At 32.7% G+C, this 25565-nt stretch overlaps 1 protein-coding gene across 4 annotated transcripts in view; it reads left to right on the forward strand.

Moving 5' to 3' along the window:
* Positions 1-25565, forward strand: part of LOC122630278 (gamma-aminobutyric acid type B receptor subunit 2) — a 240194-nt gene that overhangs the window by 200406 nt on the left and 14223 nt on the right. For all 4 annotated transcript variants that reach the window (XM_043814615.1, XM_043814616.1, XM_043814618.1 and 1 more), the window contains 5 exons: positions 6529-6696; positions 13514-13689; positions 14393-14570; positions 18732-18965; positions 22530-22590. In XM_043814615.1, coding sequence (XP_043670550.1) covers positions 6529-6696; positions 13514-13689; positions 14393-14570; positions 18732-18965; positions 22530-22590 — 817 coding nt within the window. The remainder of the gene's footprint in view (positions 1-6528; positions 6697-13513; positions 13690-14392; positions 14571-18731; positions 18966-22529; positions 22591-25565) is intronic.

Consider the following 25565-nt stretch of genomic DNA (forward strand, 5'->3'; position numbering starts at 1 on the left):
CGTTATCTGAATCATTTGAATTTTCATTTTAAATTAGCCGATGGATACTTTACGAAACTAGTCGACTACATCACATTTATCCGTTGGAAGAATGTGCACGTAGATATTATAATATATTCCGTTCGAGTAGAGACACGTACGATGCACTTGATTCTCGTTAGAGGCCCCTGTACGTGTATATCCATGTATGTGTATATTTCTATCCCATGTGTGTATATGGATGTACATGTATGTATATGAATGAACGTTCGTGTACGTGCGCACACAATGTACAAGAGTTACCCGAGCGAAATGAAATTAAAACTTGGCGCTGGTATGGGTAATGCACACCGGTGACACGCTATCCGTAAGTTTGCTCGTTTTACGAAAATCAATAAGTACGGTAATCTACCTGTCTCGATTCTCGACGGCGCATGCGTGAAATGCGACTAATACCACTACTACGGTATTATACGGTATGTCGACTACGACGACGACGACGACGACGACGAAGACGAAGACGACGAAGACGATGAAGACGACGAAAACGACGACGACGACGACGACGATGAGAACGACGACGATCGTCGAGAAGGAGAACGGCGCGTGTTTCTTTAGCGGCAACATTTCACTTGGGAATTATACGCTATCACGTGCAATACGCCCTACCGTAAAAAAAGAGACTACCTTGTAATGACGAAGATGGTGGATGATGTGAAAGGGAAGAGAAAAAGAGAGAAAGAGAGAGGGAGAAGAGTGCCAGACAAACAGACAGATAGACAGACAGACAGACAGATGGATTGGGGTTCCACTTGACTCTCGAATAAATACGATGTCATCGAAACATAAAAGAAAAAAGAAAAAAATAAAGAATGTACAAGGTGAAAGAGAGAGAGAGAAAAGCAGACAAACAAATAGGCAGTCAGACAGAAAAAGGACAAATGGGTAATCAGAAAAAGAAAGATAGAAAAAAAGAATGACTGGACCTGTCAGACAAAAAGAGATAAACGAAATATCTGTCCTATGAAAAAAAAAACGAAGACAATATCAGATAGGATAAATATCAGATAGCATAAACAGATACAAACTAAATGATACATATAAGAAGACGGACAGATAGATTAAGAGATAGTCAGTCGAACAAAATGAGATTTATCTTGAAGAGACGAACGAGGAAATAGATGGATAGAGATGGATAGATAGGGTAGAGTGATAGAAAAAGTGTAACTGGTACATAAAAAAAAAATGGAGAAAGGGGAAAGAGAAATACAAATGGGGGAAAAGAGAAATGGGGAGAAAGCAGAAGAAAAGGAAAAAAAAAGGAAAATGAAGATCGTGTAAAACGAAATGCTTCGAGAATTGCTCCACCAGGAACTGTTGGATTTCTAACATAAACTTTACTACTTGTTATCGTCCAGCTTAATTAGCTCCACACCATTCTCCCCGCTCGACTCTTATATCTCTTTATCATTCTCTCTTTCTCTCTGTCTCTCTCTCTCTCTCTCTCTCTCTCTCTCTCTCTCTCTTTTCTTCTCTTTCTCACTTTCTTGAAACAAATAAAAAAGTATAATGCTGACGTCCATTTTTCTCGGCTTCAATCTGCATTGTAAAATAATTTCTTTTCAATTCGTTACTATAAAAATGAAAAAAAGAAAGAAAAAGGAAGAGAAAAAAATACAATCCTCTCAATTTTTTTCCTCAAGTGAAAGAGAAAAATATTGTTTCGAGAAAGTAAGAAAACATTCCCTTAATAAATTTCCTTACAAACAATTTTCTGCGCACACAAATAATTATATATACGTATGTATATGTGTATACGTATGTATAGATAAAAAAAATAAGTTTCTGTGAACGTTCTCGTCAGAATTATCTCATCTCCACCCATCTTCTACACTTTGCTCTTTAGCGCAATAAAACTAAAACAATGACATGAAAAAGTTCAAAGAATTTATCGTTCTTGAAATACTTCTTGGTCTTTATATCGTAAAAGTTTGTTTCCAGTCCATCACTGTGTTTCGAGAACGAGAAAGATTATGTTTTAGATACATATTATATTATATATTTATTTATTTATATACATACACCTATGTATATATATATGCATATAGATATATACGTACACAAACATTGCTTCTCGAGTAGCTCGAACTATTGGAGTTCTTCCTCGGAGGCACTTGCAAGCTCTCCTCATGGATTTGATCTTACCTTCTTCATTCTCTCTCTCTCTCTCTCTCTCTCTCTCTCTCTCTCTCTCTCTCTCTCTCTCTATCTCTCTATCTTTGTCTCTCTGTCTCTCTCTTTAGCCACAAGCGATATCCTTCCCGTAAAGGAGTTAAACGTTGCGGCGGCGTTTGCGGAAGCAACTTAGAAACTTCGTTGTCACAATTTAAACGAACGCCACTACTTGAAATATTATCTTTCCTCCTTTTAATCGTCTTCTCTCTCTTTCTCTCTCTCTCTCTCTCTCTTTTATATATATATATATATCTTCAAATCTAATCTTATAATTGTTACATGTTAAATCAAACAACGAAAGGAAAAACTTTCCAATATTTATATTATTCAATATTAATATATTAAATATTTTCCTATTTCGTATACTTTTTAATTAAGAGATATTAAAAATTCTTCGTGGAAAATAAAAATTGCAATACTATTACAAGAGAAAGAAAGAGAGATAGAAGAAGAGAGAAAGAGGGAGAGAAATCATTCTGTTTTTTACAATTTTGATATTCATTTATAATCATATAAATCTTGTTTCTATAACGATAACAATCGAGCACATATTTCTTTTTACAAAAGTATGTCTACTCATTCATTATAGTATAATAAGAATGATGGATCTCATGAATAATTAAAAGTTACAGAATAAATTTTCATTGATAAATTCGTATTTAAAACACAAGATCCAGGATAATATAGAATTTAAAAAAAAGAAAAATATGTATGTTTCGGAGGGTTGAGCTTTCTCGAATTGAATATATAGATACATACATATACATGTACATGCATGTATATATATATATATATATACATGTACATATATATCGCATAGAAAAGTGTCGGACGTTATATAGGGTGGATATGAGATCGACTTTCCTGGATGAAAATTTTCCTTAAAATTTCTCGAACCATACGAATTTCTAACGTCTCCTTGGTTCTTACCACATATGTCCTCCATTGTATAAAAAAGAAAGAGAAAGAGATAAAGGAAGAAAAAGAAGAAGAAGAGAAGGAAGAAGAAGGTTTCTCTCCCCTTTACAGATACGTGACCTCGATATGGAAATATTCACATTCCATAAAAGTTTTCTTCTCGGACAATTGACATGTGTTATATACCTACATGTATATAACCAATATGTAACTCTGTCTATTTATGTGTGTGTGTGACTCTCTCTCTCTCTCTCTCTCTCTCTCTCTCTCTATCTATCTATCTATCTATCTATCTATCTATCTATCTATCTATCTATCTATCTATCTCTTTCTCGTTTTCTCTCTGCATGTGTATTTGTCAATGTAGAAGCGTACAATAGCTCGCGGAAGTATTTCAACGCCCTTTGAAACTGAGTAATTCCTGTCAGTACGCAACGAGTGACCCGAGAATTTAACGTGAATTTCTCTTCTTCCCTTTTTTTTATTTTTTTTTTTTATTTTTCTTTTTTTTTCTCCCTCTCCTTTCACGTGAAAAAAACGTGAAGCTGTAGCGAATACGAATAATTTGTGAAGCTTTATACGTATGTAGATGTGTGTCATATTCATGGATGAAATACGGTGATTGCTATACGTAGATACATGTATATATATATGCACACACACACACACACACACACACAAAGAACCAACTCACATTTCTGTCTAATATCTACTTTTACGGGAGAAATTAAAAATTCTACCGTGAATTGCTTGTATCAAAGGATCGTACGTTTTCGAAAAACTTTTATAAAATGTTACATTATTTCTCGTCTCATACAATTTACTCCGAGAAAAGTGCTCGTTCGTTTTTAACAGAGCTCGAAATATTTTTTAGATGGGCTATTATATGTTACATAATATTATATACGTATGTATATGTTTGTGTATGTGACCATACCATAACGATATGATATCTACGTTGAGTCTTCTCTCCATACAATTGTAATCCAGTAATACATTTTCTCTATACTCGTTCACATACTCAAACACACACTTACACGTACGATACGAATACAAACAAAATACTCAAAAAGTTTTGGCATGATTAATCAAAGTTTCAGCGGACGTAATTAACCTGGGTTCAAAAGAGCTCTAACAAGTAACAGCCCTGTTTGGTGATATTTAAAACAAAGCAGTAGCTTCATCGACGAACGAGAATGTATACAGGGTGTTCCATTTCAAATCAATCAATCAATAAATGACTATCATCTAAATTACTCGCGAAATGATACAAAAAATGTTTCAAACGAAAATTCATTAAGCCCCAAATCGCAACGATCAAATAGATGCTTTTTACGAAATAGATTTGCTTTCTTTTTTTTTAGATGCACTTATTCAAAAGATTCGAAAGTCATATTGATATTTCTTTTAAATTATTGTACAATATATATACTTTTTTTTTTATTAAATCCCATTAAAATTTCTAACAAAAAATATATTAAATATCTTTGAGAGATTCTTTAAAATGAATTAAATTTAATATGAATTGTCATAGAATTTAAAAGAATATGATGGATCCTCAATTTTCCTAGGCGACTTCATCTATAAAAAAGAAAAAGAAATAAAAATATGGTTATGCATTACATGATGTTTCGCTTGGTATTTTGCAAACTTTTGTCTGAAATATTTATCAATATCGCGAATAGTTTCGATAATATTCGCGTGGATTGATTTAAATGAGACATCCTTTATATACGAACTTTCAAAGTGGTCGACATCATGCATTGTCATCCTTTAGTCGTTTTTCGTTTGAAAGAACGTTAATGGAACCATCGAACGGATAAGAATTCGAAATAAAAAAAAAAGTTTCTTTTCAAAAGTTGCTGTAATAAAGATATACATGATGTACTATATAAAGTTGATCAATCAAAAATTCTTGGCTTAATAATCTCCTATGATAAAAGAAAAAAAGTTTGTAAAAATTTCTCCGTTCCTTTCATAATTTACACAGATACAACATACCTACCAAATTACTAGTTATATTACATTCTTGAATAAACCAATTTTCAATTTCCAAAAGTGAAAAGAATACTGAAAGGAAAAGAAAAAAAAGGAAAATGATGACAAAGTAAACATATACTTGTACGCATCCTGATTATCTCGTCGAATGTTATATTTTGTAAAAATTAAAAAAGAAGAACAACAAAAAATCGATCGAACCAAAGAACGATCGATCATATTTTAAACGTTACTCGCATTTTTCACGAACACTGATTTTTTTCGTTCTACTTTCGTTCTTTTTTTTCCTATTTTATTTATTTTTTTTTTTTTTTTTTTTTTTTTGTTGATTTGTCTTATTTCTTCGATGGGCAGCCATTATCTAAATCTTCATGAGCGATGTTACGTCGTTCGCTCACGCGAAACAGCCGCCGCGGACATTTTTACGAGCCAGCGGCGTCCTTCGATAATCTCGAGGGATCGCGGAAAAGAAAAGGCCGAGTAAACACGAGATCCATCCCTCATACCACTTTCTCATCTCCTCTTTCTCTTCGTCCTTTCACCGTTTACATTCCATCCATCCAACAATGATATGTCTTGTACATGTATCCAAGCTCGAATCTTGCGAACGGCAAATTCGCTCGTTCACTTTTAATTCACAACTAGAAACATCAACCAGAATTGGATATAACATATATATATAAATATATATTTATATATATATATGTATGTATGTATGTATGTATGTATGTATATATATGTTCATTCACATACACGCATGAATACATATGTAAATCTATAATCCGACTGGTTGCATTATGTTCAAATGAAAAAATTCTTTAAGTCGTACCACTTGAAAAAGGGTACTTCCGTTATTGTTTATCCGTCCAGCATAACCAAGTATTTGCTAATAAAAGAAATATAAAGAACTTACATGACCCCGTTTGTTTTTACTCAGCAAATTCTTTTGCTTCTTTCGACCATCCATTTTTTCTCTCTCTCTCTCTCTCTCTCTCTCTCTCTCTCTCTCTCTCTCTCTCCTTCTCTCTTTCTCTATCCTCTCTCTATTCTCTTTTCTTGTTTATATTTTTTTTCTTTTTTAGCTTTATATCCCCCTCTTTATATAACCACCCCGTTTTACCCTAGGCGTTGTTAGTAGCAGCCATTGTTAAGCTAGCCCCTTTCTTAGCTTCGCAAATGCTCTGTCCAGGGACCGAGACTCTAACATACATCCATACATACGTACATGCACGCATACACACGTACGTACGTACATATATATGCGTATACAACGTATAGCGAATGTTGAAGACCTAAAGAAGAAGTGGTCGAACTAAAAGGATAATAAAAAAAAAAAAAGATAGAAAAAAAGAGCTTTGCCATCCGCATTATCTCTTTTTGCTTTTATTTATGTTGCAGCTCAGTTACGCGGACACTCATCCGATGTTCACGAGCAACAGCTTCCCTAATTTCTTCAGGGTTGTACCGTCCGAAAACGCTTTCAATGCGCCACGCGTTGCGTTGCTGATGCATTTCAATTGGACCAGAGTTGGCACCATCTATCAAAACGAGCCACGTTACGCTTTGGTAAGTTTATCGTTTAAAATTTTGTTTATAATTAAAAACTTCGGAAGCTAATCTCTCATCTCCATACCTCTCAGCTCGCGTCCCGATTACAACTTTATGGTAAAGTAAAATATATCTGTTATACGGTGATATGGTTATCGGATTAATTAAAGAGAAAAATAATGATTTAACAAAATTATCACAAATAAACCTATTCGATTTAATATTACTTGCACAACGATTAGATGAAGATATATTTTTGAATTAATTACTTTATATCTTGAATAATTATGATATTACATTCACATATACTCCTCCAAGTAATATATCATGAATAAAAAAAAAACATTTGTATTGTTTTCGTTAGGAGAAAAAAAAAATTTATTCCATATCATGACTTTGACGTAATATTTAAAAATCATTGGAAACGAGGATGAGTTTAACGCGATTTTATATGCATACATATGTGTATGCGTGTGTGTTTATATATATATATATAAATTATACTATTGTTTTCTCTGAAACATTAAACGACTATTTAATCGTCGAATAATAATAGATGAGTAAGAAATTTATTAACGAGAAATGAATGATGAAACGTTCATTGAAACATGATCTTCATGAATCGTGTTGAAAACCGTGTCTATATTAATAACGTTTAATTCACGCTTATTCAGGATAGCTCTCGGATAGTATGAATATCTCGTGGGATTTGTCTCACGTTGGGGTTATCAACTCTCCTCACTTGACCCAACACATTCTCTCTCTCTCTCTCTTTCTCTCTCTCGTTGGCCTCGTCCTTGATACGTGTCGTTTCATTGGAGATTATACCAAACGAGAATTGATTATATCTTGGGTCAAACATTCTCTTTCATCTTCTTCTTTTTCATCTTCTTTCTGTTCCACGTTCTTTCTCTTTTTTCTCTTTTCTTCTGTCCCCTTTTTTTCTTTTTTTATCTTTAAAATCCCTCTGCGAACAACAATCGTTCAACGGTAAAAGAAAATTGAACGATAAAAACAAGAGAATAGAAGGTGATAAAAATCGACTACTTGTTACTCAACGCAACAAACAAAGATCGATTACTCTGATTGATGATTTTCAAAATGGAAAATAGTTTGTTTATACAATACGTTAATAATCGAATTTTATAATATTTCACTATTATATTTAAACTATTAATTGCGTATAAAATTGATCTGTTATTCTGTGTCGTGAAAATCTAATAATCATATAAACTTGTTTTTTATTTAATATTAATATATTATGCTTTATATATTCTACTTATAATCAATTTACTGTAAAATATGTTTATATAAGATTTTCGTAGTGACACGAATATTTAAATATATAGTAAGTTGTTTTAAGGAAGCTGTACAACTCAATTTTATAATTGTCTTCGTAAACTTTATTTTTAATCGAACTGATGTTAATACTTTTAACGTTAGTATAGCATTATATAATAGTTTTTTTTTGTATGTACCTTGTATAACAAATAATAAATAATTCGAATAAAAAAATTGTACGATTATTTATTAGCAACATTAAATTTTCATGACATATAATAAATGATCGATTGGATGATAACTAATTCAAATATCAAGCGAAATTATATAACGTTACTTCCTCTACATTTACAGGGTGAACTATCCACATTAGCAACTTGAATTAGTAACTCAAATTAGTAACTTGAATTAATATTCTTTTGTTTTGTAAAGATAATTCATGGAAATTTATGAATACGAAGTTACAACAGCACGTCACTATCTCTATATTATTCAATTTATATCGTGCAATTTAGTATTTAATATGTTCTTATGAGTTAGAATAATTTTCAATGGAATTCGTGTGCTTGTGCAAATGGAAGAACGAGAAGGTCGTTGTAATAAAAAAATTTCTACTTCAAAGATAAGTTTGACGAATTCTATTTGATATATTATATACATATATACAAAAACATATGAAAAATAATAAATAAAAAGTCAGATGACTCGGCTTGAAATGTCGAAAAAACGACACGAATTCGTTGGAAATTGTCAAAAAGTGCAAGGTAGCGTGTGCATCCAACTTGCCTTAATTCGAACTCGTACTTTTATTCGAAGCCATGACGTTTATAGCCGTGTCTCTAGAGCCATAGGTACTTATGTATATCACGTTTTCATCGGTAATAGATCGTTCGGAAAATAAAAAAAAAAATAAAAAAAAAAGAAAGAAAGGAAAAAAGAGAAAAGGGAGAAAAAGCTCGAATAGGTGAGTACGAGAGAAGTTGCTTCTCGAAAATACTGGAGTTGATATTTCCCTAGAATGTAGATCTCTAAACTGAAGAAACTAAAAAGAGAGAGAGAAAGAGAGGGAAATGGCACGAGCATGTATAGTTATACTACAGTATATAGAAAGAAAACCAAAGAGAAAGAAATAAAAAAAAGAAAGAGAGAGAGAGAGAGAGAGAGAGAGAGAGAGAGAGAGCATGATACGAACTCACAATGCAGAACAAAGTTTACAGAGAGATGCCTGCCAAATGCAAATTCCTTTCTCGGTCTGGTGAGAGTGCATACTTGTACCCCCCACTCAAGCCCTACGCTATATACCCCGTTTAACTCTTCACCACCCTTCCCCAAACATTTTGCACATTATTACGCGCGTAAAGCAGCAGCAGGAACTTCGGCATCCATAAATCTGTCAGAGATATACGTAAACGTCAGGTGGTCTCTTGCACCTACCAGCTTTTGTGTCTACTCTCTCTCTCTCTCTCTCTTTCTCTCTGTCTATCTCTCATCCACACACACATACATAGATTTTGTCTCCTCTCCTTTACTCATACATACACACATTTTGTCTCCTCTTTCCTTGTCCCCCCCCCCTCTCTCTCTCTCTCTCTATCTCTCTCTCTCTCTCTCTCTCTCTCTCTCTCTCTCTCTCTCTCTCTCTCTCTCTCATAGATCTATTTACATGGCTACGTGTGTTTAGGTGAATTAATATCACAGATTCTAGGTCGCAGGACTTTAATTAAACCCGATTACATCTTCAACGTGTTTCTGCCATCTTGTAATGCAGCATCCTCTCCTTATCCTTGAAAATTAATATCTTACTATACGTCTTGCGAATAACTCGAAATAAATCGTGGAACGTAACCGTAACCGTTGTAAACACGATGTCGAATTGCCGTCGAAGAAATGAGAGATATGATGAAACGAGAGTGAGTAACAAGATTTCTTCGGCAAAAGCGTTTGCATGTTTATAAAAGTCTTGTTTGTTCTTTATTTATTATAATTGATTTCATGTCGATTTAGAAGAAATATCCTACTCGATGGATCGATCGTTCGACGGTGAAACTTGTAATTTTTAAAAAAGAAAATTAAAAAAAAACGGAAAGAAAAAAAAAGTATGAATAAATTCATATCTTAAACAACGATAAATTTCGAATATATGTATATATATATATATATATATATATATATATATATATAAAACTTACTAACAAAAGAAAATACATATTATCTCTCGTGCTTTTTCCTTTCGTTCTATTCAAACAAAGAAAATATTTCTGTCGTCGATCGTCGCTTGGAAATTCGATTCATGGAGAACTAAGATGTATGAAAACAAGAGACGATAGAAATGTAATGGAAAATTTTCTTCTTTTACTTTTCTCTTTTTTTTTTTTATTTTTTTTCTTTTTCTTTCTTTTTCACGCCAAAAGCAAACGATTAAAGAAAATGTCACTTGCTTCTGAAGAATGTCGAAACCGGTTGAACGATCAAAGATGGCGAAGTGGAGGGGAGGGTATAGATCTTTCAAAACTCTTCGCGAATAGTTCAAAAGTACATACGATAAACCAGTCGAGATCCAATATCATCTGGTTCGTTCTCTCGCGATCGAAGAATATAATATTTCATATCTCTTCCCCTTTTCTCACTCCCTCCCTCCCTCTCTCCCTTCTCTCACCCCCACCAAGTAGACTCCATTCCTCACGTATATCTACAACTCTATTGCCTTTACCCTTCGTCTAACAAAGGAACAACTTGCATGAAATCTCTCTCACGCTTTGACGACTCACGATTCTAGCTTTAGCTTAAACTCGAAAGGAGCCCTTGATTTTTCGAGAAGAAGACGGTCGATAAAAGGGACAGTAAAACGGAACACATCAGATTCTCTTTTTCTCTCTCCTATTCCATTTCTCTTCATTCTATCTCTATTTTCGTCCTTTTTCGACTATTTTCTCTTTCAATATAAGACCTGAAATTTATCGCCCCAAGATACTATTCGAGCACGACGAAGTGGAGAACGAAGCTAAATACACACAAGAAGAATACGTGTACCTAAATGATATTCGCTTGTTATCGCGATTTCTCCCTCTTTATCTTTCGCAAAAGAAAGAAAGAGAGAAAGAGAAAGAAAAAGAAAAAGATAGATATATAAAAGCAACAGAATACTTATTTCGATTGCATTTCTTTCTACCAAGCGTCTCTTCTTAAACGTTCTCTCGTTACAAAACTATCTTGGTATATTCAAATTTATGAAAATATAATTTATGAAAAAATCAAAATGGAAATAACGATAAGTAGTTTTTAGTAAAAATATATATGGTTAATTTTGTAATATGATTAATCGTGAAAATTATTGTCTTGATTGGTTAATATAATTTGTTTACATTGGTTAGTATTGTTATGTTAATAACACCATTGCCAGGTAAATTCCCTCTCGAGGGAATACATGACGTCACATTAACCCCCACTGGCACCCTATGTTACGTCACGTGGGTCACGTGACATGAATTATACCCTGTGATACGTCGTCGCGTCTCTAACCTAACCAAACCTTGACAATTACAACTACTATCTACTACTATTTACCTCCCAACCACTATTAGGCTATTACTATCGAATTTTTCCCTTTTTTTTTTCCTTCAGAGATGAACAAGGAAGATGAAAAAGACTTAGAATGCAGTTTAAAATTGACACAATGAGTTTGTATCTTCCGAAGTTCTTCATTTGTCGTGGAAGGCTATTCATCGATACAACGAAGCTTGTATTTGTATTTGTATAAAAAAAGTCGAATTATTACGCCGTTTTTTTTATAATTATTTAAACTATTGATTGATGAATTTAAAAAAAAGATGATTAATATTTTTGTGTACATTTTTTTTCTTTATAATTATATGAACAATTGATAAATCTTTTAACAAATTATAGTCTTAATTAAAAGAAGTGACTTTTGTCTGAAAGTTATTTTTTCTATTTCCTACAGTTTGCTAATAACAATATAAAATGATAGTCGAATTTTTGACGATCGATTTAACATCCTTGGAGTGAATTTCGTGAGCAAAAACATATTGAACTCTGCTTATCTCGTTAATGGCACATATCCAAACATGCATACATGCATACAGTCAAACAATCACGATCATGCGATCCATAAATGTTATTATTTCATTCGTTACTTTTTTGTATAAATTTTATTTCTCTAGTTTATCTCATTACTTCAATTATAAAGTGTACAATTTATTTTTCACTCTCGAGTCATTGATTGTTATTTTGCTTTTATGATAAATTGATTCCTTACAATAATAACAATAATAAAATTGGGTTAATAACAACAAAGGGAATATTAGAAGAATTTTGTTAAAGACATTATAATCCATGAAAAAAAGTTTTGTCAATTTCGTCAGAATGCCGGTAAAATCATCAATAATATTAAAGTCATAAATGTAACATGCACGAATACGAATTAATCGGATCTACTTCGTAAGAAGATAAAATTATAATGACTAGTCTCGGTGACGGATTTATTCAGAGATTGTTCGGAGACGATCACCTCGGGGCCTCTTGAAAATTACATTCATCATGTTACATTCATTTTGTCTGGTCTCGAATAGAGATGAGGTCCTTGTAATTTGAACGTGCGCACATTTGATTCAATATAATTCAGTTATATACACGAGCAACTGCGTATATACTCATATATTCTCTTGGATCCAATGATCGCAGGCAAACAGGTCCCGTTTTCATTTGTACCATCCACTACGACATACCCTTTATGGATTTTGATGTTGCTCTGTTGATAAAACGATAATCCTTTTCATAACCATGAAGAGGGAGGGAAAGAGAAAGAGAGAGAGAGAGAGAGAGAGAGAGAGAGAGAGAGAGGGGAAGGAACTCTTGCATACTAATCTTCATGGTAATGGGAATGACACTGTTAAGTTACCTTTTGGTAAGATCGGCTAAAACTTTATCAATTCAGCATCCCTCTCTCGCACACCAGTTCAACATCTCGGAAATATTTGTTTAATTCTAACGCAAAGCCATGGCTTATGGGGATTTCGCGGGTACCAGGATAAACGTACGACTGCGATAGGATTGGGAAATTGTAAGGAAGATCCGGGCAAAGATCATCGTGCAAAGACTAAATGAATAACCTTAATTAAAATTGATATTGTCTTTTTGACGAGGTCAACATTGAAAATAAAAAGAAAAGAGAAAGAAAAAAGAAAACGAAAGCAAAATCCGATCTTTTTATCATCCTGTGATTTATTTCTTTCTTCTTTTTTTTTTCTATTTTTCAAATTATCGATCAATATTTACGCTCGTACAATTTTGTTGCATTCCCCGTGAAAATTTTTGCATGGATCCAATCTAGCGCGCGACTGGTTTATTCTTCCGATTGAACGAGAAGGAGAGTTAAAAAGAAAAAAAGAGATATAAAAAAATATTAAAAAAAAAAAAAAAGAAAAAAGAAAAAATACAATTCTATTTTTACGTATGTTTCAAGATTTTTATCGTGCGATATATCTCGTATAAATCTGTTATATATTTATCTACTTTTTTCTTTATTCTCCATCGACAGGCACACAATCGTTTGGTCTCCGATTTGGATAAGAACAAAATGGAGGTCGTGGAGACACAGAGTTTCGCAACGGAAGTAACAGCAGCACTCGAAAAACTAAAAGAGAAGGACGTGAGAATCATTCTTGGAAACTTTAACGAAGTTTGGGCGAGAAGAATATTCTGCGAGGCCTACAAGTCGGTATTCGTACAAATTACTTCAATTTATGTTTGCTACGTATTCGCTTTGATGATATAATATGTGATATCGAACTTCCGGCAAACTAATGTTTTAGAGATTATTATATCGAGCTAAAACTTTTAAAGACGAACATCTCGTATGATTTCTATGATATATGTTTCTTCATATACACTGATGTATGATTTTTTTTTAAAAAACAAATGTTTATATATATATATATATATATATATATATATATATATACGTGTTGTCAATAAAATATCAAAACTTAATTTTTTGTATGATCCCAAAGAAATTCACTAGATCTATAACGAATCATAATATATTATTAATATCATTTTATTAAAATTATTTGCATATAAAATTAAAAATTCAGAAGCATAACTTATTGAATATCTAAAAAAGAAAAAGTAAGTTTTATTTTCACACAGATAATTAACTTTTTTTTCAAGTTACGTAAGAAACGAGCTTTATGAATTTTCTTTTCAAATCGGACACACGTTGAAAAAATTTATATCTTTTTATTTCGCACGAATAAATCCAATATTTTAACGTCGTTGTGGAAGAAAAAAAAAATCACTCGAAGCAAATTCACCTCTTGTTTCTTTTTCTTTCTCTTTCTACTCTATTTTCATCAATTTATGTCTGACCTGTATCGGATATGTACATATATATACATATATATTGATCATTTTCCAGGTTCGGAATGTACGGAAGGAAGTACCAATGGGTCGTAATGGGCACTTACGCAGAAGAGTGGTGGACTTTGCCCGGTGGTGGCTGTGCACCCTCCGAACTAGCAGAGGCTTTGCACGGTGCCATCTTAACAGATCTCCTACCTTTAACGACCGAGGAGGATTACACTGTGTCTGGAATCGTAAGTAAAGGCAAACACTTTTTACCATAGACTTTAAGATCTCTCTTTTCTATTTTTTATTCGTTTTTTGATAAACGATTCAATTAATCATTAAACTTTATTATTACGGATAATTAGTTACATCCCATTAGATCGAATTTGCCATTAATATTTTATTACAGAAGGAAACTTTAAAGCGGTAGTATTAAATCATATAAATTTTATAATAAATTATTTTTCAGTTATTTGTTAGAAGATTCATTATTCTTATCGTAGTTTTCGTTTTATATTCGTAGAGATGCGTGAAGGTATGAATGCTAAAGAAAGTTGTATGTATGGTATAGATAAAGAATGTTTAAGCGAAACGATAGACGTGGAACGAAAGAAAAATGTTACATACAAAGTATGCAAGACCGTTACCGAACATCGATCAATGACAGCCGATTATATGAAAACGAGGATGAACAGAGACAGCGATATGTCAGATAACGAGAGTAAATGTCTGAGGATATCCATTATACATAAATCTAAGACGTGAACAATCATAAAACGATGCACATGAAAAGAATTAATCGTCCAATTATTTTACTAAGTAATGTATCAAATAAATATAATGATAAATATAAAATGAATATATAATATATTAGGAAAAAAAAGAAGAGAGTCAAAAGGAACTTTAATATTTTCATGTTTACACTTAAAATAATTATAACAAAAATCTGACGAGAGGGAAAGAACGAGGGTTGGAGATGAAGAAGAGAGAGAGAGAGAATATATACATATGTCTCAATTAAATTTTCCTACGCAATTTTAAGGTCATTTAGTACACGTTCCAAATTTATCTTCATTTTGTATATTCAGAAATTATTCCTTGCCGTAATTATTCGTCGATTCGGTTATAAACATGTGGCAAACTGGCACTAACAATTATTTCCTTTAATTTACGAACAAGGAATCCATTACTAACGTATTACAAAGGATTCGGAAATATTAGTATCATTTTGATTAACATTACGTATTGTTCATAGTTTCGATATCGATTAAATTTACGATCGCTTATAATACATCGAATGAAATAGTCGATATGATTCCGGTTTTGAAAAGACTCGTCGTAATTACAAGGAAACTACACGATTATATCGCGATTAAATATGCCTGCCTACAAGTTAGTAAAACAAAACAATCAACGACCTCAAACTTTCGTTTAAGGACAGGATAAATCAATGAATCGTGTTCGAAGGTCGTCCTTTCGAATACAAAAGAGAAGAAACAATATCTAAATGTACAACGAAGGACATAAGTTTTTGAACGTCGTTAAATAACCTTCAACTACCTTGAAAAATCAAAGTATTTGCGTGTGATCAATGCGTTTACCTAAATAAAAGAAAAAAAAAGAAAAGAAAACAGAGGTCATCTAAAAATTTTGGAAGTAGTTAGTTCACTTACAGAAGATTTATGATCACGATAAGATGTTAAATTTGTTAACCCACCCCCGTCCCTCTATCCTTCGGTAAGACTAAGGGTAAGATTTATTCGAAAGAACTTTTTCGAAAGGAGCCATAGTTCGTAAAATAATAGCGTACGAAACTTCAAATTCGACATCCTGTAGAATGTTTGTGAAATAGAGTGACGCCACCCCCATGAAATATCCTTCGTTTACCAACGTATGCATGAGAGAAACGCGATAGCGTCTGCCGATAAGACATTTGTCTGTAGATCTATATTTGACCTGAAAATATATAGCGCTTGCATGTAATTCGATCATGATGGAAAACGCGCCACCGGTGGTTCTCCGGTAGCAGGTAGCTACTCTTCGTATATACATTGCCAGAGAAGAATAAAGATACACGTCGATATAAGTATATATATACGTATAGATATATATATATATATAAAATATATATATATGTGTAGATGTATGTATATGCAGGTACGTATACGTATATATGAGAAGTCGAGTGAAGTTACATACCATGCACGTAGTTTCTCTTGAAACTCAAAACGAGTTCTCGAAGTGGTTTCCCGAGAAAATCGCTAACACGTCGTAGTTATATAAATTATTATCCTTTCTCTCTTCATTCGTCCATTCGTTAGTAGCCAATCGGGCTATAGGAGTAATGAAACGATAAAAAAAAAAAGAAAAAAAAATATAGATAAATAGGTAGATAAAGAGGTAGAAAAGTAATTAAAGGATAAAAAAAAATATTAGCGGATATAAATAAAAAGGATTTTTATCCATCTTCGTATTTCATCCTTTTAACCTTTCAATTCGTTTTTGTTATTATATTTAATGATCACATTATATTTAAACATGTATATTAATCGATGTGACATTTAACGTATCATTTTATAAATTAATTATCGTATACGCGATGATAATCCAATATATCTTTGGTATTAAACAATGATTTAATTTTAGTTGAAATAATATCAATTATTAAATATGACAATAGATGAATGGTATTAATTATAAATATCTACATATATAATATAGATATATGTCACGTTCACTGACTTTAAGAAAACGATTTAGTTGAGCTACTTTTCTTCTTTCTCTTCTCCCTTTTTTTCCTTTTAGAGTTCTTTGACTTCACCCGAGGGGAAAGAGTTCCCGAAGAACGTCTGCGGGAGACGAAAGAAAGTTAAATTGGGGACTCTACGATCCTCTTTCTCCACCACCATAGAGCTTCTAGTACTGCCACCGTGTTCCCATTTTTCTCGAAAATTTAATTTTCTTTCTCGTCGGAGATGGAAGAAAAAGGTGGACGGGGTGGGTTTAGATGGGTGATGTGGATGCAGGTGGGCTGAGATGGACTGGGTAGAGTGTAGGTGGACTAGGTGGGGTGAAGGAGGTCCATTGAGGTCAAGTTGACCCTTCACAAAAGTATCTATTTCTCGATCGAGTCAATGACGCGGACACGAGAAACGTATAATCGGTTCGCTGATACGACAACGACAGTGAACCTTCTTCTTCTTCGAGCGCCATTATCTCAATAAAACGAGCCACGCTCTAATGAACGGACCGATCGGATTTTTATCTTCCAGTTGAGAGGATTAAAACTTTTTCTAAATCTTTTCTCGTTTTCTCTCTCTCTCTGTCTCTTTGATGATTCTTTTTTTTTCATTCTTTATTTGTTCAATAGTATTATACATCGCTTTAATAATTGATTTTAAATTATAAGTATTGTCAGACTAAGTAGATATACATAAAGTCGTAGTATATATAGGTGTATATATAATTAAAAAAAATTTCTCTCTCTATTATATTCTAACTTGTTGCATATATCGTTGGATAGCGATGGTTGCCCCTATGGAAGTCACTGAATTATGAAAAATTTGTCGGACGGCAGTGAAATGTGTGTTCAGTGAAGAGTAACTGATCAGATATCATAGTAACTTGAGAGCAGAGTACACTGAACGGTTGATGTGTACACCTGCGACCATAAATGGGGCATATAACGAACACTCCGTCTCTTTTTGCCTAAATTTTCCTTACTATGTATTTTATATTTTTTCTTCAAAACTATTCCACAGGGAAAAAAATTTCTATGTATATGTGCATGCGTATACGTGTATGTATGTACGTTGCAATAATTTCTATTTTATCAAAGATGCGAGAAGCCAACGATGAGATATTTTTTTCGTTACTATAATTATTTATAAATATAATACAAACATTTAAGATAATTTTGTTAAAAATCATGAATAATTTACAATTCAGTTTAATACCACTAATACGTTAATAAAATTTACGAGCTAATTAAGTTTCTTTAATAACATCTTTAATTATTATTAAGTCCCCATTACAAAACTTAACAAAACGTGGCATTGTTACAAAAACAAGATCAAGACGAGTTTTGTTAATTTTAACCGGCCATATCCGGTTGCCAATACCATATTCTCGCTATTAATAATACATATGCTAGAAACTTGCTGTTTTAAAGTATACAGAAATTCATACGATTATTCCATGCGTAAATCTATTTTAATCCTACGCTAACTTTCCTAACAATAACAGTATTTCTAAGCCGCTGAATCGCTTTTCGCGATTCCGGATGAAAAATCTTATTTTGTCCGTTTCTTATGCATTCGCTTGGATTTCATATATGATGAAGAAAAATAATGAATTCCATTTTCTTTCTTTCTATTTCTTTTTTTACTCTACGTCTTCCTTTTTTTCAGACACCTGATCAGTATCGAGTCGAGTACGACTCGAGAAGGGGAAACGAGTATTCGAGATTTCACGGATATACGTACGATGGAATTTGGGCGGTGGCGTTAGCTATACAGCACGTAGCACGTAGGATACGACACTTTCGTCGAAATCAGACTATATCGGATTTCAAATACAGAGACTCGCTTTGGGAGATGCTATTCCTCGAGGCTCTCAGGAACACAAGTTTTAAAGGTGTAACGGTGAGTAGCTTCCTCGGGCGAGCTTACATAGTTTGATACATACACTATCGATTAGAATTCTACAAGATGTTTCTAAAGTATTAAACAGAAGATTGTTAGATATCTACCGCGTATTATCCAATCGTTGGTATAAAATGACAGTAGGGAGATACGATTGATCTTAAGATCATTTTGATCATCCGCAATTTTCTCGATCTATACTTTTTTTGCTTCTTTTACTTTCTGGTAAACAAATTGATCGAATACAAATTTTGTTAGATTACTTTAGAAACAACCTGTACAATACAGAGACATCTTATCTCAACTCTCTCGATATCACGACTCGTGGACTTCATTAATGGTTCTTGTTCGAGCGGATTAGATCTTCGAATGTATAATCTTATCGAATGCAATTTCCAAGTATTTTCTTTATTTTTTCTTTTTCTTTTGTAATGACGCAGATAATTAATCTATAAGACAATAAGATCGCATTGAAAATTTTACGATTGACGAGTATATCTTCATGTTATTTTTTTCTCCATCGATATAACGAAGAAGACGATAATTATGAAATGACAATCCCACGGTACATGATTTGCGAAAGAGATTTTGTTTCTTCTTTCTCGAATGAATCTTATTAATGTTTTTCTTTTTTCTTCGTCGAACGAGATTAAAAAAATAATTAGAAACTTTAAGAAAAGTAAACGTTCGGATTAATCTCATTCTTTCTTCGTTCTCTTCGGAAATTCAAAGTGGCGAAACTTTGGAAACGTATATCGTCGTTTGTTTTTCTTTTTTCTTTATTTATTTTTTTTTTAAATTAACAGTTTATGATTTTTGCGAGGAATGGCGCAGCACCGACAAAGATCGATAAACGAATTAACGAACAGCCTTGTTGAAGGGCGTTCGCGTGAAGAGTTCCCCTGTGAATTTGCAATTCCAACCGGTGATGCGGCCAGACACAGTATTATTTGCCTATATACACGTCGGTACGAGTAACCAAATCGAATTTCGCTTTTATCGTGCATCATACAGCGGTTTGACGTATTCTACCAATAAACCGGTAAAATTGTGAAACATGAATATTACGCTTAATCGAGCGACTAAGAGAGAAAAAAGAACAAAAAAAAAAGAAAGTTAATTATCTCATCGCTGCTCTCGCAGCCTCGAAATGGGATTGATGTTACTCTTCGTTTGATCTGCGTTTGTATATTCGAGAAAAAAATTAATAATACACTGTTGGTTGCAGTCGTAATGAAATAGAATATGAAAAAAAAAAAAACAAAAACAAAAAAGCAACTATGCGTAAGTATGATTTAAAATTTGATATGAAATTATATTATCAATTGTAAAATTAAAATCAATTATCCGATAAACGAAACACCATTTCCAAATAGAATACCATTTTCTCGATAATTTTCATCAATACGATGAATTATTTTTTTCGAAACAAGTTCGATAAAATTTAAAGCAACAGGGGGTAACATTCGAACGTATAAAATTTTGATGGTAATACATAAAATTTTTATACTGTACGATATTATTTATAGTCGATGAATTAACAGGAGAAATCGAAAATAAAATATTCAAAATGGCGGAAAGCATTTGCAAAACAGTAATAAAAGGAATAAAGAGAAAAAGAGGAGAAGGAGGATGGAGGTAGTTGTTGTAAATCGTTGAAATGGAGTTTTTCTTTTTGAAGGACGTTTACTACTCACTGATTCGAAATCGCATAAATCTGACTCATGTGAATCACATGACACACGTTACGTTTCACGTTTATATAATGCATGATGGTACTGATATACACAGTTTAGTTCGTTTAATTTTGAAATAACGCAGATACGCTAGACTTTAGCGAATGCATTCCTTTTGCACATCAATAATGTAGTCATGGGACCTTTCGGATTGGAGAATGTTTAACGTTATAAACAACGTTACCGCGTGCCGTAACCTACCGTTAATTGAATTCATATCGTTCTGGGCCAACGTCGTCCCTAAAACAACGTAACCTCTCTCACGCCAAAGCGTACGTGACCACATCGCGTCCATCGTAGCGATTCGCCCTTCCACGTCATAATTTCGAATTTACTACGCGATAAGGATAATAAGGATAAATACATAGATCATTTCGAAAGAATATATGCAGGCAAGAGAGAAAAAGAGAGAGAGGAAGAAAATTAAAAGGTTTGTTTAATACGATTTCTAATTTATAAAGAATCTATCAGAAATAGATCGTCAAATTTGATGAACATATTTTACTTACTGTAAGGATGATACAAAGTCGTATAAACATGAACGCTAGAATCCCCATTCGATATTGGAATAAGCGATCATCTTGTCGAAATACTACCTTCTTCTTAAACACTTAAATAAAGACTGATTCCAATTCCATAGTGATGCCTGTAATCATTCCTTGTTCATTTCTAATAGAAGGTGAATAGAAAGTCAATTCACAAAATTACGTCGTTGCAAGATACATTATTGTCCGGTGTATATAAACAATGTTTATAAACTGGAAATAAAACGTTTCCAGGCTCGTGTTTCGTATGACTCATACCTACATGAGTCACGTTCCGAACTAATTGTTTTTATTCTTTGCAATGTTCTTGTAAGTAAAACGTGCTCTTAAAATTTGACTATTTATTACTGAAATTCCCTGCATAATACGCAACTCGATCGCTGAGTAATTCATTGAGTTTTGAAAAGTTTCATATTCTTTTTTTTTTTTTGCTCTACCTTAAAGTTCATATAATTCCTTATTCTTGTTCTTTTTTCTTTCTTTTTCTCTAATTTTGATCTTTAATTTTCGCAGAAATTTTTTACGATGGAACCGACCAAAGAAATAAGGGTGATTTTTTTAGACGAGTCTAAACTCCGTCATAAATAATAAAAGTACTGTTAATGAACGAACATACAATGACAGTCTGAAAAATTCCGTTCTGTAAAAGAAAATTTAACAAACAAATCTCGAGGAAGAACTTCGTAATGTTAATGAAATTAAAAATGTTTTCACAGATATACCGTCGTCTAAAGACCAAGACTTTTTCGAGAGAGGAAAAGTTTGTTTTGATTAAAATTACGTTAACGAAAGATAATACAATGAGATTGATGAGTAAAATGTTTGTTTGACATAAAAAAAAAACATTATTCTATTAAAAAGAAAATCCTGAAATTTCATATTACTACTCACTGATTCATATTACACGGTGTAATATTTTTAAAAATTTACACAAAGAAACTCTCGATTCCAATGAAATAAAAAATAAGGAAAATCCGAATTATTTCCTTTCGTATAAATTATTTCTTACGAATCTTTTAACATACAAATTATTTTCAAACGAAAATTGATTACTTAATTGTTTCTTAAAATTACAAACAATACACCGTAGACATTTAGATCTTGACGTGAAACTTTAATATCATGAAGGGATCGTATCGATTTTCGTATCTTAAATATGAATATCCACTTTCACGACGCTTACGTCATAAGAAACTCCCTCGGCGGCTATGTTTAAAAAATAATCAAACCAAACATACTTAACGTTTTAAATTAACTGAAAAAAATGTTTTTTCTGTTCACAGGGACCCGTGCGTTTTTACAACAACGAGAGAAAAGCTTACATCTTATTGAAGCAGTTTCAAAGTGAGTGAATTCTCTTTTCCTCTCTCTCCTTCCCTCTCTCTTTCTCTTTCTCGTTATTTTATTCATTTTTTCTTTCTTCTTGTTTGATTCTTCCACTCATATATATATCAACTACATTCGTACATTTTATCTACGTTTATTAATTAACTCGTTTATAAATGAAAATCTTTCTCGAAGAAAATAAATGAATATGAAACAAACAGAGAGATAGAGAGAGAGAGAGAGAACAACCATAGTAAGGTCTATACTAATATATTTATCGTACGACAACAAACGTGCCTAATAGCACACGTAAACATACGCTGTAGGTATACTTACATCATTAATCTTATACTCTAAGCTTCGCTAACCTTGCCAATTCAGTAACGCGAGTAATCGCGAGGGATTAACATATATTCCGAAAACTGGATCGTTAATTATGAAGAAGGAAGAAGAAACGCATTGGTCGTTCCCTTCGGATAACGTCGGCTAACGTTACCCGTGGGATTTGATCGTTACTTGCGAACATGAGATTTCCGAAGACTTACGATTAAGAGTGGATTTGACTTTCTCTTCGGTACTCATTAAAAATTAATGTTCATTTAATCGTATCTTTGTAAACGTACTCCGATCTACGTATATCTATGTACATACATAAATACATTATTACACATACGTTTTATCTATGTCGTATTATGATAAAAATTTTTGAGACGTGACGTAAATAAAAAGAAAAAATAAATAGATAACTAGATCGATACCTGAAAATGTGTGATGATCTAATGCCTGAAAAACTCATTTACAATCGTTTTCTTAAGAGAATATATAAGCCGAAATTAAATGTTTACAATTTTTTTTCATCCTTTTCGTTTGATCCATTCAATGACTTTCTATTGAAATGTTTTGATATTTTGTAGGTTGTTTCTATGTATTATATGTTTAGGATTTTTGTTGTTGTTGTCTTTTTTCTTTGTAGACGATATCAATGTACTTTAGAATAAGCAAGGACAGAACGATTGGAGAAACCTCACAGTTTAGACACAGTTTAACGCGTTATTTCGAGAAGTTAGATCCTGGTGGTCAGGAAGATGGTGGTAAAAGAAGATACGTGACAAGAACTTCCCTTAAAGCAATTTAACAAGTGCGTTGGAAACCATGCAAAAGGATTTCAAAAAATGAAGGGCTATTTAAAGAAAATCCTAGAAATTTTCCAAGAGCGTGCTCTGAAAAAGGCAATGAGGTTCTCTTGTTAAAGGGGAAGGTGTTAAGCATGGCGAAGAGAAAAATGGGAAAGAATAAAAGGAGTAAGAAAAACATAAGAGCTACATGCTCTATGATATGGATACTTCGTCCTCCGGTCTCCAGGAAAAAAAAAACAAAAATTGTTTTTTCAAGGTATAGCTCAAGGTTGTTTTTCAAGAATATTCAAGAAACTTGCTCACCCAGCTTCGCCTGAATATTTCAGTGAAACGACGTGAGTAGTTTTCTTTTTATCGGATCGTGTTCGACACTTGCTATAAAAAAAGAACCGACGGATCTTTTATTATTATAATTATGATTATTATCATTATTTTTTATTATTTTATCATCGTTAGCTCACGTTTTACAATTAGGTTAAATAAAACGATTAACCGACTGTAATTTTAACCAGAACGAAAATATAAAAGAATATATTCTTGTTATATATATATGTGTGTGTGCGATTCATGCAAATAGATCGGACAAATCAATGAATTTCGTGACGCCAAAAGAGTAAAAATAAAAACACGGTTTATTTTCTTCGTTAAAATCCATTATCTCACATATATGATATCTATAGAGATAATCAAAAATTCAATCATCCGTGGAAAATAGTTGTAAAATTTTTTATTAAAAGTGTCCTGACCACTTGCTAATTTCTCTTACACGGTAGTTAAAAATTGATTACAACGATGCGAAATGACATCTTTTTTCAAAGATCCTTTACATATTTTTTTTTTTTTCTTTTTTAATCCAAGATATTGCTTTTTCGAGAATTTCGTAAAAGTTACGCAAAGATGGTGAACGCAAGAAAATCGAGAGAAAAATGTTAAAAAAAAAAAAGAAAAAAGAAAAGAAAAAATTGAGAAGAGAAGAAGAAACTATCAAGCTCGCATTCCGTAAACATTTACATTACATCTCTCGTGGGCTTCTCGCGTGATAGGTGCACTTTGCATCCCCTTGTAACCTAGTCCCTTCTAACGGAAGTGCTGACTCATTTTTAAAGAGGGCCGTGCCTTTTAAAGCGGTGTCGAGCGGCCATAAAGAAAGACAGGATAAAGAGAAGAAGGGAGGAGGATATGGCATAGAGACGAGGCTTGGCTTTAACATTATAGGCGAGGCGTGTTTGCAAAATTTTATGAAAATCTGATTACGAAGCGCTCTACCGATCATTCTTCTCTCGTCTACGTTTACATCTATGGTTAAAAAAGAAAATATTTGCACGTCGATCGGAATTCTGCGAGACGAAAATTTCCATTCCCTTTTTTTCTCTTCTTTTTCTTCTTCCTTTTCGTCTACTTCGTTTTCTTTATTTTCTCCATTTTCTTATACGTCTATCACTTTTATTTCAGGATCGCATAGAATCGATAAGAGAACATTAAGATTTTGAAATTAGCTTAAGATCTTCAACAAATACTCCTTGTAACGACGATCCTTCAGGATATTCGTGGAAAGAAAATTTATTTGAAACTAACTACGTCTGTAAATATATATTTCCCGAGAATAGCAATACATTTATCTGAAATCTCTTGGCTATTTTACTATCGTGAAAATGAAGAATATTTTCGATACCGCTAATAAGAAATTTAAATGTAAAATATCAGAAAAAGAAAAAAAAGAAAAAAGGATCAATGATTAGAGGATATCGAATAAAAAAATGATCTCTGCGGAGAAAACCGCATTTTCAATAAAAATATTCGTTCTCGTCGATCGTTTCATTTAAATGAAAAAAAAAAATATAGAAAGAAATAAAAAAA

Source organism: Vespula pensylvanica, chromosome 6, assembly GCF_014466175.1.
Source record: "Vespula pensylvanica isolate Volc-1 chromosome 6, ASM1446617v1, whole genome shotgun sequence".
Lineage (NCBI taxonomy): Eukaryota > Metazoa > Arthropoda > Insecta > Hymenoptera > Vespidae > Vespula > Vespula pensylvanica.